At 50.4% G+C, this 17521-nt stretch overlaps 2 protein-coding genes across 3 annotated transcripts in view; one reads left to right on the plus strand and one right to left on the minus strand.

Annotated features, from left to right (window-relative positions):
* Positions 1-12554, plus strand: RABEP2 (rabaptin, RAB GTPase binding effector protein 2). 2 transcript variants are annotated; one of them, XM_056805525.1, is made up of 14 exons: positions 1-1639; positions 2566-2772; positions 6622-6779; positions 8401-8520; positions 8633-8980; positions 9214-9330; positions 9452-9550; positions 9838-9993; positions 10327-10504; positions 10632-10643; positions 10747-10802; positions 10905-10973; positions 11218-11334; positions 11711-12554. In XM_056805525.1, exons 1-14 carry the CDS (start codon positions 1576-1578, stop codon positions 11810-11812), a joined length of 1803 nt encoding a protein of 600 aa, XP_056661503.1. In that variant the 5' UTR covers positions 1-1575; the 3' UTR covers positions 11813-12554. The 2 variants fall into 2 exon arrangements, with proteins under 2 accessions (XP_056661503.1, XP_056661505.1); XM_056805527.1 differs by lacking the exon at positions 10632-10643.
* Positions 12400-17521, minus strand: part of ATP2A1 (ATPase sarcoplasmic/endoplasmic reticulum Ca2+ transporting 1) — a 17560-nt gene continuing 12438 nt past the window's right edge. Inside the window, exons 13-23 of the mRNA XM_056805517.1 lie at positions 16858-16983; positions 16465-16683; positions 15839-16174; positions 15351-15571; positions 14975-15177; positions 14598-14683; positions 14252-14385; positions 14015-14132; positions 13642-13759; positions 13260-13305; positions 12400-12742 (exon numbers count right to left, since the gene is read on the minus strand). Of these exons, the coding sequence (XP_056661495.1) occupies positions 13301-13305; positions 13642-13759; positions 14015-14132; positions 14252-14385; positions 14598-14683; positions 14975-15177; positions 15351-15571; positions 15839-16174; positions 16465-16683; positions 16858-16983 (1566 nt within the window). The 3' untranslated portion in view covers positions 12400-12742; positions 13260-13300. The remainder of the gene's footprint in view (positions 12743-13259; positions 13306-13641; positions 13760-14014; positions 14133-14251; positions 14386-14597; positions 14684-14974; positions 15178-15350; positions 15572-15838; positions 16175-16464; positions 16684-16857; positions 16984-17521) is intronic.

Here is a 17521-nt window from a genome sequence, read left to right on the forward strand (position 1 = left end):
GGGTGACAAATAAACATTTATCAAGGGTCTGCTAGGCTGGTAAGACTGAGGCAAAGACAAAAAATACCCCTGCACTGGAGGAGCTCACCATCTAATGGGGAGAAACAACATGAAAGCATAATAATGGACAAATTTGATATATTCGGGTTAAATTGGAGAAAATGAACAAAAGAGACTAGCATGAAGGAGGATCTGGATTCCTGCCGTGCTAGACCATTCTCACTTCTTTTGCCTTTGTTCATGAAGTTCTTAGACCTGGAAGGCCTTCCTTCACCCCAATTTTCCCAATATTTATTTATTTATAGAAGGATTATAAGAATTTATCTAGAATCCCCAGATCAGGATAAACTGGACAAAAAATGTTTCCTTGTGATGCTTACTAGCTGGGTGATTCTGGGCCAGTAAATCATCTCTTGGCTGTCTCCTCATCTGTAAAATGAGGCTAATCATTGCTAGAGCACCTATTGCACAGGCTTATGAAATAATACATTATCTCATCTGAGTTTGCTTTGCAGACTGCAAAATTGGAATTCCCTCCATTGAGATTCGGTCCACTTTCTTTTCCAAATGTAAAAACTGCTGTCTAAATGAGGTTTTCTAAGGGGTTTATGACCATAGTTACCACCTCAGGCATAATGAAATGAGCCTTTCTAGCTGCCACAGTCTTCTAAGTGATATGCCACATCCCAGGCAGCCACAAATGTCTGCTTGTGTCAGCAGTGGCTTCTAGGACTTCTATCACTCTGAAATAAAGTGAAAGAATACGCAGAAACATAATATAGCATTAATCTTCACAACAACCCTGGGAGGCAGTTTCTACTGTTTATTCCCATTTCAGAGTTGAAGAAATTGAGGCAGAGGTGAACCACCCAAGGTCACTTGACAGGGAACACAGGCATTAAGTGTCCGAGGCAGCATTTGAACTCCGGCTCTATCCCTAGCACCCCCTAGCTGCCTCCGATCTAATGGGGCTATGGGGGAGGGAGAAGTAAATGCTCATGTGTAATAGGGTGTGTACAATTGTGTTTTGGCTCTCACCACAACCCTATGAAGCAGGTACAGTGGCAGGGAGTTTACAAGTGAAGAAAACAAGGCACCAGAGAGCGATTTGCTCTAGGGTCACCAAGCCAAGAAGTTACAGAAGCAGAATTCGAACCCAAGTCTGAATCCAACGCCTTTTTTCTATTTCTATTCACTATCCCACAGCTACTAAGGGGACCTAGTTCTCTATGCGCTGGAATGACTTGGAGAAGGAACTAAACCTGGAAAGATAGCTGGGATTTCTGCAAGCTGAGAGTGGGGGAGGGTAGCGTGCGGAAGCCTCGCTTCCTCTAGGAAGTCCGCTTGGATTTGGCAAAGAAGCCACAATTACCGCCGCCCCCGCCGCCGCCACCACCACCACCGCAGTGGGAAAGGCCACCCCCTGCTGCTCGGCTCGCAGGGTTAGAGAGGACCATCCGGAACCTCCCGAGCGGACCCGGAAACACCCGAGCGTATCCGGAAACACCCGAGCGGACCCGGAAGGGCCGACGGGCTGCAGCCTGGGAGTGCGAAACCAGGGTTTGAGCTCTGGCAATGGCGGCGGCGGCGGCGGCAACGGCAACTGCGGGCGACGACGGGCAGCGGCAGCCACTGACTGGTACGGAAGGGAGCGGGCGCTTGTGGCCTTGGAGACCCGGAGGATGGCGACTAAGGGGAGAGGGCGGGGAGAGAGACCTAGGAAAGGGGATAGATTGGGAATGGAGAAGGAGGCGGAGCTTCCCGGGGGTTGGGGGGGAGGGAAAGAACCGGGAGGGACCTAGAGGGGGACGCTTGGAAAGGAGCAGGGCGGGGAGTCTAGAAAGGGCACGTGGGTGAAGGTCAGTCAAGGGGGTGGGGCAGGAAGAAAAGGCGGGATTTATTATCGTGGGCGGAGCTTTAGTTTGGGGGCTGAGCTTTGGGGAAAGGGACTTGAGAAGGGGTAGGGCTTTTGGAAAATATCGGGCGAGTGATTTGGAGAAAGGGTGGGGCTTGTGGAGAAAGGGTGGGGCTTGTGGAGAGTGGGTGAGGCTCTGAAAGGGGTGGAGCATGGATTATGGGTGGAGCTTATGGGAAAGGTTAGGGCTTGTGAAAAGTAGGTGGGGCTTTGGGGAAAGCCTAGTTGGATAGTGGGGAGGGCTTTTTGGAGGGCTTTTTGCTTTGGGAGGGGATGCTTTTTGAGTTAGAGCTTGGGAAATGAAGTCTAGCTTGGGGGTGAGAGGGGCTTGGGGTGAGGGATGGGACTTGTGAGGAAGAGTGGAGCTTGAGAATCTTGAGGGGGGCCTCTGGTAAAGTTGGGCTTTGGGAAAAGAAGCATAACTGAGGGGACCTTTGAGTGAGGGGGCAGGACTTGTGGGAAAGGAGTGGTGCTTATGGAGATTAGGTAGGAAAGAAGGGGCTTGTGAAAAATGAGAGGGACAGTGGGGGGAAGGGGTCTGGCACCCGGAGAGAGACCCCCTAGGGTCTCCCATTGCCAGATTGCGGTTTAAACACAGGTGGGAAGCTTTGGAGTTGGGGCAGGGAGTCTCAGTGAAGTGTCCTTTGCAGAACCAACCCCAACAATGAGGGGTAATAGTTTGGAGGCAGAGGCTGGAGAGCTGGGAAGGCTGAAAGCTCAGCTCGGGGCAGCCCTGGCAGAGATGGAGAACATGAAGGCAGTGGCAGAGGTGAGTGAGAGCACCAAGGCTGAGGCTGTGGCTGAGGTGCAGAGACAATGCCGGGAGGAGGTAGCATCCCTGCAGACCATCCTCAAAGGTGAGACCTAACGCCCTTTGGTCTTCTTCCTGTGACACCTCAGCTTTTTATCAGATCCTCAAGCCTCCCTGCCTTTCAGGCCTCTACCTGAATATTCTCAGCCTCCCTCAGAATCTGTCTTTTCTCAAATCTCGGTTTTTTCTCCTCTCAGACCCTGTTCCTTTCCCATTTTTTTATATAATTCCTTCCTTAGCACATGTCCTAAGTAGATGGTTTCTTTAATATGAAATTATGAAAGCAAGTTCCATCATAGTGACTTGCATAGTCACTATGCATAGTGAGTAGCAGTTACAAAGATATAGATCTAAGTGGGAAACTAGGTGGTACAGTGGATAGAGTGCCAGGCCTGGAGTCAGAACGACTCAAAATTTCTGAGTTCAGATCTAGCTTCAGACACATTTAACTCTGTGACCCTGGGCAAGTCACTTAACCCCATTTGCCTCAGTTTCCTCATCTGTAAAGTGAGCCAGAGAAAGAAATGGCAAACCACTCTGTTATCTTTGCCTAGAAAACCCCAAAAAGGAGTCACAAAGAGTCAGATATGCCTGAATAAAAACAACACTATAAAGCTAAATGACTTCATAAACTTTATCTCGTATTCTCAGGGGCAACTCTTTAAGATATTATCAGCAAGTTACTTGAAATACTTCAGACTTTATCCAGACTTTTATCACTTTACCAACTGAAATGCAACCAATTTGTAACCCTGAGCCTTACTTAGGGTTGCCTTAGCAGCCCGAGAAGTTAAGGGACTTGTTCATGTTCACACAGCTAGCAAGTGTCCAAAACTGGTTTCAAAGCCAGGTCTTTCCCAAGTCCCAGGCCAGCACTCTTTGCTGTCAGTCATATAAATTTACCTTTTGACAGAGTCACCCTGAAGAGCCAGAGAAGCCTGAAAGAACAAGACATAGGCCCTGCCTTGTTTCCCATCAGTCCTGGGCACAGGCAGTAGTGAACTTGATGGTAGTGATGGGGATCCTTTTAGAGATGGCATGCCCAAACTGCACCTTCATGCCACCTGTGAGCCCCCCACATTGCCCAGGACGGGAGGGTGGAAGGGCTCACATTTCGATGCTGGGCAGAGGAATGGGGCATGTGAGAAATGACCTCAGGTGCTGGTAGGGGGCATGGAGGGGACAGAGTAGTTCCCTCCGGCTTGCAGAGGATGTGTCACAGGGATTTACCAACACAGCTCTGTGGCAATTTGCACACTGCCAGCTTTAAGCTGTTAGGAAGAAAACATTTGGTAAACCTTCAGAGACTTTTAAAATGGAAGCTTTGTCATTCTGATCAGCCCAGGACACTCAACTCAAACCAAAGCCTTCCACTTACTTGTTGCTTGACTCCTCCCATGTTCTGCATTGGCCAGAACCCATTTCCACATTCCATTTTCTGCCCTTGTTGCTGATCTAATTAGCCCTCAGATGGAATGGAAGAAAGCTATACTTGGAGTCAGGAAAAACCTGGGTTTAAATTCCACTTCTGACAACAAATTTCATCTTAGCCTCAGTTTCCTCATTTGTAAAATGTAGTTAATCACACTTGTATTAAAAGCCTCATAGGATTGTTGTGAGAATTAAAGGAGATATGTATAAAGTGCCTTGAAAATTCTAAAACATCTCCAGGGCAGTCAGATGTTACAGGGCAGCTAGATGGTAAGGTGGATAGAGCACCAGGCCAAAAGTCAGAAAGACCTGAATTCAAATCCTGCCTCATACCCTAGTTGTGTGACCCTGGGAAGTCATTTAACCTTGTTTGTCTCAGGTTTCTTATCTGTTAAATGAGCCAGAGAAGGAAATGACAAACTACTTAGAGTAGAGTAGAGTAGAGTAGAGTAGAGTAGAGTAGAGTAGAGTAGAGTAGAGTAGAGCCACCTAGCTGCTCTTCCTTTTAACACCTAGAGGTTTCATTTTCACTTTTATCTACAAACTCCTTTGGGCTCCCAGGGCTCCCTTTCTTCCACTTATTCCAGCCACCTACAATTAGAGGATGTGATCTGGAGGGGGAATCCAGCAATGGAAAGAAAAGGATCAGTTGGGAAGGAAGAGAATGAGGAGAGAAGAGAATATCAAGGAGGAGAAAATTATCTGCATTGTTAAGGCTACAGAGAGATAGAAGGGAATAAAGCGGAAGAGAATTGTGCCCAAATTTTCCTCCATTCTACTTAGCACCTGTCTTATTTACAGGGAGGTCATATAATGTCTCTGAGTTACAGTTTCTTCATCTATAAAATAGGGTTAATAATACTTGTACTAGCTAACTCAGTGCTGGAAGAAATCAAATAAATCAATCAACATGTATTTTTCAAGTGCCTTCTATGTGCCAGGCACCATCAAGATGTAAACTCTTGAGAGTGGGTATTGTTTCATTCTTTGCATACCCAAAGTACATAGTAAATGCTGTTCAGTGAATTGAATAACTGAAATTTCTAACTTTCTTGCTGACGTACTTTCCATAGCTGATCTCATTTGATCCTCACAACATGTCCTGCATGAGATAATGTACATAAAGTGTTTTATAAACTGTAAAGTGATAAGTAAATGTCAGATATAATGAAAGTATTCATTCTATGAAAAAAGGAAAAAATCCTACTATATCCAAAGACTTCTTCTCTCCTCCTATCCTCATCTCTTTACTCTCTCCCTCTGGTTTTCCCAATGCATTCTCATTTCCTTGGGACCTCCCTAACATTCTCCATGTCCATCCCTATTCAGCTATTAAAGGTAAATAGAGAAGTTCCCTGTCAATGATGCTGGGTGCTGCTGGTTTTGTTCCACCACCCACTTTCCTGGAATCCTCACACATAGAGCTAGAAGGGACCTCAATGGCCATTATTTCGCAAGTGAAGAAACAGAAGGGATTGGGTGGCTTGCCCCAGCCCACTGGCATTGTGGGAGAAACACCCAAGTTTGTAGCAGATCTCAAGAATGGGAAACTTGAACTCCATTAAATCCAGAAGTAAGAAAATAATTTTTTTTTTGAAGAAGAAAAGATTTAAGGTAGCATAATAGCCTAATCACTGGTAGAATAGTCTGGGGGTACTAACGAGAAGCCTTGGGGCTGATGGACAAGGGGCTAGTAGAATAGCTTCTCTGGAGCTCTAGAATAGCAGCTCTCCAGGTGTAGAGTGGCAGTTCCCAGGATGGAGTAGCAACTCCACCCTCTGTGGATCATGATTGGAATATTTATTAGGGTCTGGGCACTAGTCACCTCCCATTCCAGAGAAATCTTTCCCTTGCCTGAAAACCCTGGAAAGTGGGCATGGCCAAATTCAGGTGGAGGCATGCTTTGGGGTTTGATGCGCATGTCATAAGGAATAAGGAGTATGTGCAGGTTTGGGGGACTCTTCTGGAATGGCAGGGTCCCCAGTGCCCAGGTCCCATGTTCCCCTGTTGTCCATGTTGTCATCATTTGTCAGTGTGAGAGAGGTCTCATTGCCCTTCTAGAATGAGAACGTGGGAGGTGCAGCACACTGGAGGACCATTATGGGTAATTAATTATGTCTTACAGTTCTAAACTAAAGTAAATATCGAACAATATGAGTAATTAATAAAGCAGATTAGGCACAAAGCTGATGTATATTACTGAACCCGTTCTGATATACTATCAGTATATTACTGAACCAGTACTAATGATTAATGTTTGCAATTTATGCTTGAGTTATGCTGCAGTTTATGTTTAACTAATGCTACCTGGGGAGAAAATGCAAGATTTCAGAGTATGAGGGTCTTGGTCCTCTTCCTGCTCACTGACCTTCTCCCTCACTGGTAGTAAGAAGAGATGAAATCTGGCCCAGTTTCCCCAGGTGCTTTCCTCTGCCCCACACTGATTTTCCTTCCTTTCTTCAAGACTCCATTAGTAGCTATGAGGCTCGAATTTCTTCTCTGGAGCAAGAACGGAAACAGCAGCAGCAAGACCAAGAGGCGAGGGAGAGGGAGCTGGCACGGCTGAAGCAGCTTCTCTCTCGTTCTCACCCTCTGGACTCCTTGGAGAAACAGATGGAAAAGGTTGGACCTGGGGACTCCGAGAAGTGTTGGGTCTAGAGGGGAAACCTAAGAGTCCGGTGTTTGGAGAGCCTTGGAGGAAGAGAGAGAAGCTAGGAGTGGAAGGGGTGCCTCGAGGGGAGTGATGTGGGCCCACAGAGCTCCGTTAAACATGGACAAAGCACCAGCTAGGTAGGTGGGGGTCGAGGAGACGGGACAGAGGCAGAGTTCAGAGAAGATCCAATGCCTACACTCAGTGAGCTTTAAGTCTAGCAGAAGATAAGGCTCCAAAACCAATAACCATCACATGTGGGATTTGGGACATGGCAGTAGAGCAGGGCTCTCAGCCTCAGATAGAACCAGAGATGCTAACCTGGAGATAACGAGTCCCAAAGCTGCATATTGACTTAGTTTTAATAGGTAATGTTAGCTAGGCTTATTGTATTTTTACTTATTTTGTCAAATATTCAGATATATTTTAATGTGATGCCAACATGTTTGACACCTATGCAGCAAGGGGGTAAGCAGAGTAGGTACATTGTGAAGCTCAAGGGAAAAGTCATTACCAAGAATAGCTAGGCAGCTCAGTAGGTAGATTGCCAGGCCTGGAGATGGGAGGTCCTGGGTTCAAATGTGGCCTCAGACACTTCCTAACTGTGTGACCCTGGGCTGTTCACTTAGCTCCCGTGGCCTAGTGCTTATTGCTCTTCTGCTGTAGAAGCAATGATTAGTAGCCATTCTAAGGCAGAAGGTAAAGGTTTAAACTGCTTGATCACATGGGTCGATGGGGATATGATTGGGGATGTAGACTCTAAACGATCACCCTCCTGCAAATATCCATAATATGGAAATAGGTCTTGATCAATGACACGTAAAACCCAGTGGAATTGCTTATCTGCTACAGGAGGGGGTGGGAGGAGAGGAGGGGAAGAACATGAATCATGTAAAAATTTTCTAAATTAAATACAATTTTACAAATCTAACAAAAAAAATAGAATATGTTATATATGGGGGGGGGGGTGGAAGGTAGGTAAGGGTTTTAAAAAAGAAGAAAATGGAAAAAAAGTTATACTAGCTAGAGGTGTTAGGGAAGGCTTCATGGAGGGAGTGACCTTCCAGTTGGGCTTTAATGGACCCATAGGAATTCAAGAGGATGGTGGCATGGAAGTGGGAGAGGACTGCTGTGTTCAGGGAGACACAGTAGGCACATGGTAGTGGAAAGAATGCTGAGCTTTGAATTCAGAGCTGGCTTCAACTCCAGCCTCAGACACCTAATAGCTCTGTGACCATATCAGAGCCTCCATTCCCCAACCTGTAAAATGGGGATAATATTTTTACTTCCTCATCACGGGGTCATTGGGAAGAAAGGACTTTGCAAGCCTAAAAGTGCTCTATAAAACTAATTGTTCACAAAGGAAAATAATACAGGATGAGAAGGGGTCAGGTTGTGGAGGTCTTTGTTGCTGGCACGATCATTGAACTTCAAACCTGGTAGGCCATGGGAGCCACCCCACCCCACCCCACCCCACCCCCACCCCCGAGATTTCCAGACAGGTAGTCATCAGAGACAGGTGGAGGTGGGAGGGATCCAGGTAGTGGTCAGCAGCTTCTTGGCTTTGAGCCTTGTCATCCTCTCTCGTCCTAGGCTCATGAGGATTCGGAGAAACTTCGGGAAATCGTGCTGCCCATGGAGCAGGAGATTGCAGAATTGAAGGGGAAACTCCTCAGGGCCGAAGAGCTAATCCAGGAAATCCAGGGAGGCCAGGTACAGGAATGAGTGAGCACAGGGGACTCGTGAGAAAGGGGGAAGGCAGTTTGATAGTGGAAATCCGAAGGAAGCCTCACACCCGAACTGCCCCCCTTCCTTTTGCCATTAGGGTCATCCCCATCCCCAGCATTCCTTACACGGCTCCACAGAGCTGCTGCCTCTGCCCCGGAACCCGTCCCCTCCCCTGGAGCCCCCAGAAGACCTGAGTGTGGATGGGGGTGCGGCGGCTGAGGTCTTCGCCCGGAATTGTGATGACAGCGCCTCCATCTCTTCCTTCTCCCTGGGAGGAGCTGGCAACAGTGCCTCCCTGCCCCGAGGACGCCGGGGGATGAGCCCTGAGCAGGAGGAGACGGCCTCCCTCATCTCTACGGGGACCCTGGTTCCTGAAGGCATCTACCTACCTCCCCCGGGCTACCAGCTTGTGCCAGAACACCAGTGGGAGCAGCTACAGCTCGAGGTGAGGCAAAGTGGATGAGGGCTGTGCGGAGAGATAGTGGAAGAAGCCCCAGAGAGCCTCATCCTAGCGCTGCCGATCAGGCATTCACTGGGCAAATGACTTCCCTTCTCAGAGCCTAAATGTCCTCTGTCGAGTGAGGGGTTGGAGCTTTTTCCATCTAGCGTGTTATAAAAAGTGTTCCTGAGTGTTCAGGTCTCCCTTCAGCGTGTGTGTGATAGGAATCTCTGTGTCAGGGACGGCAGCAGCAAGAGTCTTTGCAGCAGCTTCAGAGGCAGCTGGACAGTGCGGGTCAAGAGCGGGATGAGCTCCAGGAGGCCCTGAAGCGGAGCAGCGAAGACTGCGCCAAGCAGGTAGGGAGGGAGCTGAGCCTGCCAGCTCCTGTCAGGCTCCTGCTTCTCTTTGCCCCTTCTGCCTTGTCCCCCTGCCCTGAGGATGGTTCGGGTCTCTTTGATGTTCCCTCTTCTCATCCAGGTTCAGGTACTGCTGGCTCAGGTGCAAAACTCAGAGAAGCTTCTGCAGACCCTGCAGGGGACTGTGAGCCAGGCTCAGGAGAGGGCTCAGCAGCAAATGGTGAGGAGGCCTTGGGGAGGGATCAGCGTCCTGCAGGGTACCCGGGAGGCTTTCGTTCATCATCTCTAGGGTTCAGCCCAGGAGGCAGCTCAGATGTGGGGTGGGTTAGGAGAGAGGTCAGTGGGAGAACATGGGTTGGGGAAGCCTTTTAGGAACTAAAACTGACAGGTATAAGGGAATACCACTGAGAAAAGTGGTTGTGAATTGATGTGGGCCGGACCTCCACAAGAGGAAGGATAACCCAGCCGCGTCACCCCCTTTTAATACTGTCTCTTGCCCTGCCCCAGGCAGAACTGGCTGCCTCTCACAAGCGTGTCTGCTATGAAATAAAGCGGCTAAATGAGGAGAACCAAGGACTTCGGTGTCAGCAACCCTTGCCTGTGGGTTCCCGAGTTCAGGAGCAAGAGCAGGTTGAAGAGCAGGAGCTACCCACGTCTCCCCTGGTATGCAGGGAAACCTAGGGGGAGCTGGGGACTCACTGTTGTCTGACTGGGGTCTCAAGGTGGCAGGGGGGACCTTCTGCCATGGAGAAGCTGACCTGATTGGAAGAAACCAATATGGGGAAATCTGGGAGAGGGTGTCTCTGTCCTCGGCAAATGAATCATTTCTTGGTTTCCTCATTGAAGATTGAGGGAAGTGGCCTGATTAACCTCTCCAGTGCCTCTAGCACCAGTGTTCCATTTTATGAGGTGTCCCCTCGACCGGCGATCTTGGTCCCTGTGAGCGGCAGCCTTCACACTGCCCCTCTGCACAGTCATTCATGTCTTCTTCTGCAGGAGCTCCAGCAGTTGATACGGAGCACTCGGCAAGAAGCCCGGGAATGCCGGCGGGCCCAGGAGCACGAGGCTGAGCGACTGCGCATCGAGATTGTGACCCTGAGGGAGGCCTTGGAGGAGGAGACGACCTCCAGGGCAAGCCTAGAGAGGGAGCGGAGGCTCCATCGAGAGGAGACAGGTGAGGTGAGGGAGGGGACGTGGGCCTAAATGCCTAAATGGAGCTCAGGGAGGCGGGTAGCACGGTCGAGGCTTGACACCCTTTTCTTCTCCTTTTCTCCCATCTCACCATTGCCATGACAATGCAGAGGTTTTGGAGGGTGAGTATAAGAAGATGGAGCTGGCTAGAAGAGGGGATGGAAGGAGGGAGAAGGGGGTGATAGGGGAGGTAATGGATCTGATTTCCACCCCCTGACCTCCCAGCCTCCCTGTGTAGCCTAAGGACCGAGATGGAACGGATCCAGCAGGAGCGGAGCAAGGTGAGGGCTTTGGATGGACGGCAGTGGGGAAGGGAGCCCGGCTTCTGGGAGAAGTGAAGGAGCTCTCATCCTTCTCATCCATTTCTCTTCCCACCCCTACAGGCAGAGCAGCAGCTTCAGGCATCCCAGAGGCAGCCGCCGGGCCCAGCTGTCGGTTGGACTGAGGAGAAGGTCTGAGCAGCCGGGAAGGTTTTGTTCATGTGGAGAGGGAGGCCCGTTTGGGCCTTTGACCCTGCTTACTCTCCTCTCTACCTTCGGTGGCTGTAGTGTGGGAATGGGGAGGTGGTGATACTGTCTCAGCTCCCGGGGCCTCTCGTTCTCTTCTTCCTCCCCTCTTGTGGCGGTGCTGCGGAGGTGGAGGGGAGGCAGGCTGCCATCCATGGCTCCAGATTTCCTTTTGCTCCCACCCCACCAGGCTCAGCTCACAAGCCTTCTCTCAGAACAAAGGGCAAAAGTGTTTCGGCTTCAGGCTGAGCTGGAGACGAGCGAGCAAGTGCAGAGGGACTTTGTTCGGCTGTCCCAGGCCCTGCAGGTATAAATGGGCTCCCGGGGCGAGGGGTTTGGGGAGGACGCCTTCTACACTGGGCACTGTCTCTCCCAGCTGATGCTGAGAGAGAGGATATTGGAGCCGGCGTAGACTTTGATATCAAGTCACTTCCCCATGCTGAGATGGAAACCAGGGCCCAAACAGGAAACAAGTTGCCAGATTCCTACAAAACTGCCATTTTGTGAATGCGAATGCTCACCCACCCTCCCCAGACTCCCCTTGATGGTTGTTTTAACTTCCCTTGGGGACACGGGGCCTACACTTCCTTGTCCCCCAAGTTCTAGGGAAGAGAGTCATCCGTGTATCATTTGGACGTGGCAGAGGGAGTTCAGCACTTCCCTACTCATGTATAACCTGACAGGTACGCCTGGAGAGGATCCGCCAGGCAGAGACCCTGGACCAGGTGCGCAACATTGTGGATGAGACGCCCCTCAGAGATGTGAAGGACATAAAGGACACCTGAAGACGGCGGGAGGCCAGGGATCAAAACTCGCCATCTCCCCTCCCTCCCACGCATCTCGGGGGAAAGAACCTGCTTTCTTAGACTCCAATAACAGCAAGGATTTCTGGGATTTAGGGATAATGAAACATAGCCTTCTACTCCCTCCGGAAAACTGAGTCCCTTTCTCCTGGGCCAGTCGCGGAGGGGCTCGACCCCATCTAGCCTGGGTCCCCACCCTCATGGGGGAAACTGGGCCTTTCTACTCTCAGGGAAGACAACAGAGGGGGTCGGGACTTCTCCTCCCCCAGCCAAAGGCAAAAGAGCATGTCTTGAAGCTCTTCCTAAGGCCCCAAACCCACCCTGCCTTTCAGCTCCTGACACTAATCCTGCTTTTGACCCCTTGGGCCCATGGGCCCACCCACCCCCACTTTTGTTCTTGCACCCTCCCTCCCTCCTCAGGAGGGCCTTGGGCGGCCCAGTGACACCTCAGAACACACCCAGCCATCCGCCATCGCTGCCTTCACATGTGCGGACACCCACGGGCTGTCCTAGAGATCACCCAGGACTCCACCAGACTTGTTTTTGTTCTCACACACAGAGGTCTAGGCCAGAGTTTGCTCTCCTTTAATGTCAATAAATTAGCAGCTCAAAGGGTCGCCTTGTCCCTACAGCCCCTGCAGCGGGGCCAGTGGGTGGGAGAAAGGAGGGAGGGAGACAGGGCGGGAAGAGGGATAGAGGGAGACAGAGTAGGAGTTGTGTTTTATAAACAGAAAAATTAAAGGGGGCCAGAAGGTAGGGAAGATGGGGTAGGGCTGGCTTTGGGGAAGGGGTCCTGGGAGGCTGTGCCATATCTGGCCAGAGATGTATTTCTCCACCAGGGTGGGGAGGAGGTGACTGTGAAGGGTAATGGGGACCAAGGGGCTGGTTACTTCCTTCTTTCATCTTCTGGATCTAGAAAGAGAAGGGAAGGGGGTGAATGGAGGAATGGAGACCAGAAGGTTGGGGGAGAAAAGAGTCCACCCGCTGACCCAGCTTTCTCCCCTGCCTATCTTAAAGGGGGCACTCACCTCCAGGGGTGACCCCTTCTTGAAGAGGAGCTCAGACTGGATCTTCTGTCCCCCACACTTCCCTCCTCCCCATACTCACCTCCCTGTGGTGGCCTCTACCATCCCTCCAGGCCATCCCTCATGCACCCCCATGAGCAGCTCTTAGCCCTGCCCCGCTGAGCGCGCTGTAAGATCGCAGAGCTCCCAAGGTTGGGAGAAGAGGAAAACCTCCAAGTAAGGCCAAGGAAGTCTCAAACTTCCACCAAGTAGGCCAGCAACCCCATTCTCTTGAGCAGCAGATTAGGCTCCAGCATGGCGCAGCAGGCGCAGGGGATTGAAAGGATCAAGGGAGTGGGGAAGGGGCAGGCAGGGGACAGCAGCTTGGAGGAGGGAATGAAGAAAAGGGAAGAGGAGGGTGATACCTGTGACACGGATTCAAAGAGATGAAGGAGGGAAAAACAGGTTACCCTACAGCCAGAGAGGATAGAGAGAAATGACAGTTATCGATAGAAGAGGGTAGAAGATGAGACGGACGCACCAACAGTTTAGGGTACGGACGTGGAAGCCACATGACACACCAGGTGTGGATTGGATCCAGTATAGGAGGGGACAGGAGGAATAGGAAATGAGATCTGATTTGTTCCCTTGCAGACAGGCCAGGTCAGTGCTTGGGAAACCCATTTGCACCTGGAAAGGAAGATATGGTTTTTTCCGGAGGGTGGGGGGAGGAGCAGCGCAGAGGGGCTGCTTGGGCAGCCCTGGAGAGGCAGGGTCACAAGGCACTTGGGAAGGGCAATATCTTACCCTCCAGGTAATTCCGGGCAATAAACTTGAGGAGTTCATCCAGACCAATGACAGGCAATGAGATCTTCAGGACCATCATCCACTGGGTTACATCCAGTGCCCGAAGTTTGAAAATCATCTGTGGATGGGCCCAGAGTAAGTGATAGCTCCTGGTGGTTGTCCCTGGTTTGGCTGCTAAGGGGCCCCCCCGGAGGAAGGATGACATTCTTACATAGGTCCCAGTGCTAAGGCCAAGGTGGCCACTCAAAGCTTTCCTTCCAATTTGTTCTCACTTCTGTGACAGCCCTATAATCCTTAACCGAAATCCAGCCCAAAGACCTAAGCCTAAGGGGAAGTAGACAGCTTGTGATGTGGAGGAATAAGACTTTCTCACCGGCAGGGGATCGACGTAAAGGATAAGGAAATGGAGAGACATGGAAAGGCAAATGGACCCAAGGAGCCAGATGTTCACCCAGGGGGGCATCCGAAGTAGGGACTGGTTCTCTGAGAGGCTGAAGTAGGCAGCAAAGATGGTGGTGGGGGAGAACATAGGAACAATTCAGAAAAGTAGAGGCAAGGAGGAGAACATCTAATGCAAAGGGGAGAGGGAGGTTAAAGGCAGGATCCTCACCTGTTGAGAGCATTGCACATCTCAATGGTGACCAGCACAGACAAGGCCATGGTCATGGGCTCAGGAGCTTCAAAGACCTCACAGTCCAGACCCTCAAAGTCAGGATTTTCCTCTGTGCACTGCATGAAATGAGTCTGCAGAGTGAAGGAAGGTCCAGAGATTAGCCCTGGAGAGAATTCCTTATTGCAAGTGAGAGGACCCTTGCTGCTCCTAAAACACTCCTCTTTTTTCTGGCTCACATAGTACAATCTCCCCCATTAATTGCCTGGTCAGTCCTACCACCTCCCTTCCTTAGTCCTGCCCTGGGGAACCAGCTCATCAACAACTAGCCATTCCCCTCCTTTACCAGCTGGTTATAGCTGACATGAGGCCCATCTTCTGCATACAGGAACCACCAAGCTGCTGCACCTACTGTGGCTGCACCCACATAACCTAGAGAGAAAGGGGGAGACAGGAAGAAGAGGTTAGGAAAAGGATGGGGAGGGGGAAATAAGAATGAGATGGAAATAAATATTAAAATGAAAATGAGAAAGAAATGAAGAGTCAAGAGCACAGACAGGCTGTATGGAAAGATAAAGGAACTAGGAATATTGGGACTCGTGTCCCTGGGAGAAATGGAGTTACGTCCAGTGGGACAGAAAAGTTGCTTAAAGGTGTCACTGACAGGATTGGGACTTGGTGCTGAAACTGGAGAGATCTGGCCATAGATAAAGGGTCCCTCACCCCCAATTGCCATGTAGCGGAAGAAGAGCCAGCCACTAATAAGGGGCTCCTTAGGACTTCTTGGGGGACGGTCCATGATGTCCAGATCTGGAGGGTTGAAGCCCAGGGCTGTGGCTGGAAGTCCATCAGTCACCAGATTTACCCACAACAGTTGTACAGGGATCAAGGCCTCAGGCAACCCCAAGGCTGCTGTCAGGAAGATACTGCAGGAGACCAGAAAAGGAACGAGGGAGAGCATAGAAGTCCGTTATTCTGATTACTAGTCCTCTTCCTTTGAGGAGAGGAGGACTCCCTCCCTTTCCCCAGCTATTGCATTTGAAGATGTCCCTTTCCCCAACTCTTGGCTCTCCTCCACCCCCTCACCAAAGTAGCTCACCAGACGACCTCCCCCACGTTGGAGGAAATAAGGTATCGGATAAACTGCTTCATGTTGTTGTAGATGGCTCGGCCCTCCTCCACAGCAGACACAATGGTGGAGAAGTTATCATCTGCAAGCACCATCTCAGAGGCAGTTTTAGCCACAGCGGTGCCAGAGCCCATGGCAATACCAATCTCAGCCTTCTTCAGAGCTGGGGCATCATTCACCCCATCCCCTGTCTGCAGGGAGAAAGGATGAATATGGAGTTAGAGGAGCCAGAACTGCCTAACTTCACACCTCATCCCACTCAAACCTAACCCCAATCTTTTCCAACATTTATACATCCCATTTCACTGCCCTTTCTGGTTGTCTCCCGAATCCTTACAGCTCTTCTCTGCATCCCCATTGACGTGGTCAGTCTCATCAGAGGATCCAAGAGCCTTTTGTTGTAGGCCTCCCCAGGTCCCCCTATCCCCACCTCCCCACTCTGCAACCCAAGTCCTCACCATAGCAGTGATCTCATCGAAAGACTGCAGGAACTCGACGATCTTCGACTTGTGGGAAGGTTCCACCCGGGCAAAGCAACAAGCCCGGCGACAGGCATCTCGCTGCTCTCCAAGGGGCAAATCATCAAATTCTCGGCCCGTGTAGGCTCGGCCCGTCACCTCCTCATTCTCCCCAAAGATGCCGATGCGCCTGCAGATGGCGATGGCTGTGCCCTTGTTGTCACCTGTGATCATGATGACTCGGATCCCAGCGTCCCGGCACAGCTGGATAGAGCCCATGACCTCCTTGCGAGGCGGATCCAACATTCCCACTACCCCAACAAACGTCAAATCCGTCTGAGGAGAACGAAGAGAGGGAGACGAGGCTCAGACAGAAATGGAGGGGAAGAGAGAGGGGAAGGGAGGCGGAACAGTCCAAGGGAAGAGCGTGGGTGGCAAATTGGCGCACCTTCTTGGGGACAGGGCGGGCATGAGGATGGAAGGTGGGAAAGATTAGAGGCGGGACAAGAGGACCCAAAGGTGAAACAAATTTCATGTGCCGCCAACACTGTTGCTTTAACAGTGGCTCAGAGGGTGAGTCAAACCAGGAGAAAGGTGAAACGGGGTAGAGGGTCTCTCAGACTCACCTCATATTCCATAAATTTGGCAGAATCATCTAGTGACATCTCCTCTCGCCTGGGTGGAGTGTCCCGGGTGGCCAAGGCCAAGCATCGGAGAGTATCTCGGCCTGTGCCCCACTCCTTGATTACAGTCATGATTTTGTCCTTCACTGGTGTTGTTAGTGGCACCCTGGTTGTGCCAACCCGCACATAATTACAACGGTCAATGACTCCCTCAGGAGCTCCCTAAAAGGAAAAAAATAGAGCTTAGAAACCTCTTCTTCGAGAAGGTGAAAGGGCATTGAGGGAAGTGACAATTCTGCCTACCCCCTGCAAGGGACAGGAGAACAACTGCACTTCCATAAAAGATAGCGAAGCCTTTCCTCCAGCCCAGGGAGCAGCCGAGAGTTCCACTCTTACCTTGACAAACATCTTGTTTCCCACGGCAGCCCGGGAAGATTTAGCTGGGGAGCAATAAACAGACATAGACTTCCTGTCACGGGAAAACTCCAAGGTGAATTCTTTCTTCATCAGCTGGCGGATCACCTAGGAAAGTAGAGGGGAAAGAAGTTGGATCTGAGACCAGATGGAGATTTGGCATCATCGGGTTGGGGTGAGGTTGGGAGGAAGAGGATGACACTAGAGACAAAAGATGTCTGGAGACCACCGAAGATCACAGCCCAATAGGATTCACAGCGTATTGCTAAGTTTGGTCCTTCATACGGGGATTTTATCAATCTACAGAATTTCCTCTCCCTGTCCTAGGGATTGGTCTAAAGCACCCAGATAATCTATGTGACTTTGGAGGAGAACACTATTAAGTGTCAAGGGTAGGATTTGAAGTGAGTGCTTTCTGATTGCAAGCCCTGTACTCTAACCACTAGGCAATTTCTTTGCAGATAGGCTAAAGAGGAAAAAAAATCCCTCGTTCTATCAGCATCATGTCTCATTTAGAGCACAAACATAAACAGGATAGAGCAGGCCCAGGAGAGCCATAAAAATGCCTTAACAAGAATATGACCTAGGAGTAAAAGTGAAAGGAAATAGAATTATTCAGCCTGGAAACAGGAAGTGATTTGGGACC

Source organism: Monodelphis domestica, chromosome 7 (assembly GCF_027887165.1).
Source record: "Monodelphis domestica isolate mMonDom1 chromosome 7, mMonDom1.pri, whole genome shotgun sequence".
NCBI lineage: Eukaryota > Metazoa > Chordata > Mammalia > Didelphimorphia > Didelphidae > Monodelphis > Monodelphis domestica.

Excerpts from the sequence above, each read along its gene's own strand:
- RABEP2 (XM_056805525.1), top strand. The coding sequence starts at position 1,576 with ATGGCGGCGGCGGCGGCGGCAACGGCAACTGCGGGCGACGACGGGCAG. Across the intron at positions 9,994-10,326 it reads AGCTACCCACGTCTCCCCTG|GAGCTCCAGCAGTTGATACG; the intron begins GTATGCAGGGAA and ends CTTCTTCTGCAG. Across the intron at positions 10,974-11,217 it reads TCGGTTGGACTGAGGAGAAG|GCTCAGCTCACAAGCCTTCT; the intron begins GTCTGAGCAGCC and ends CCACCCCACCAG.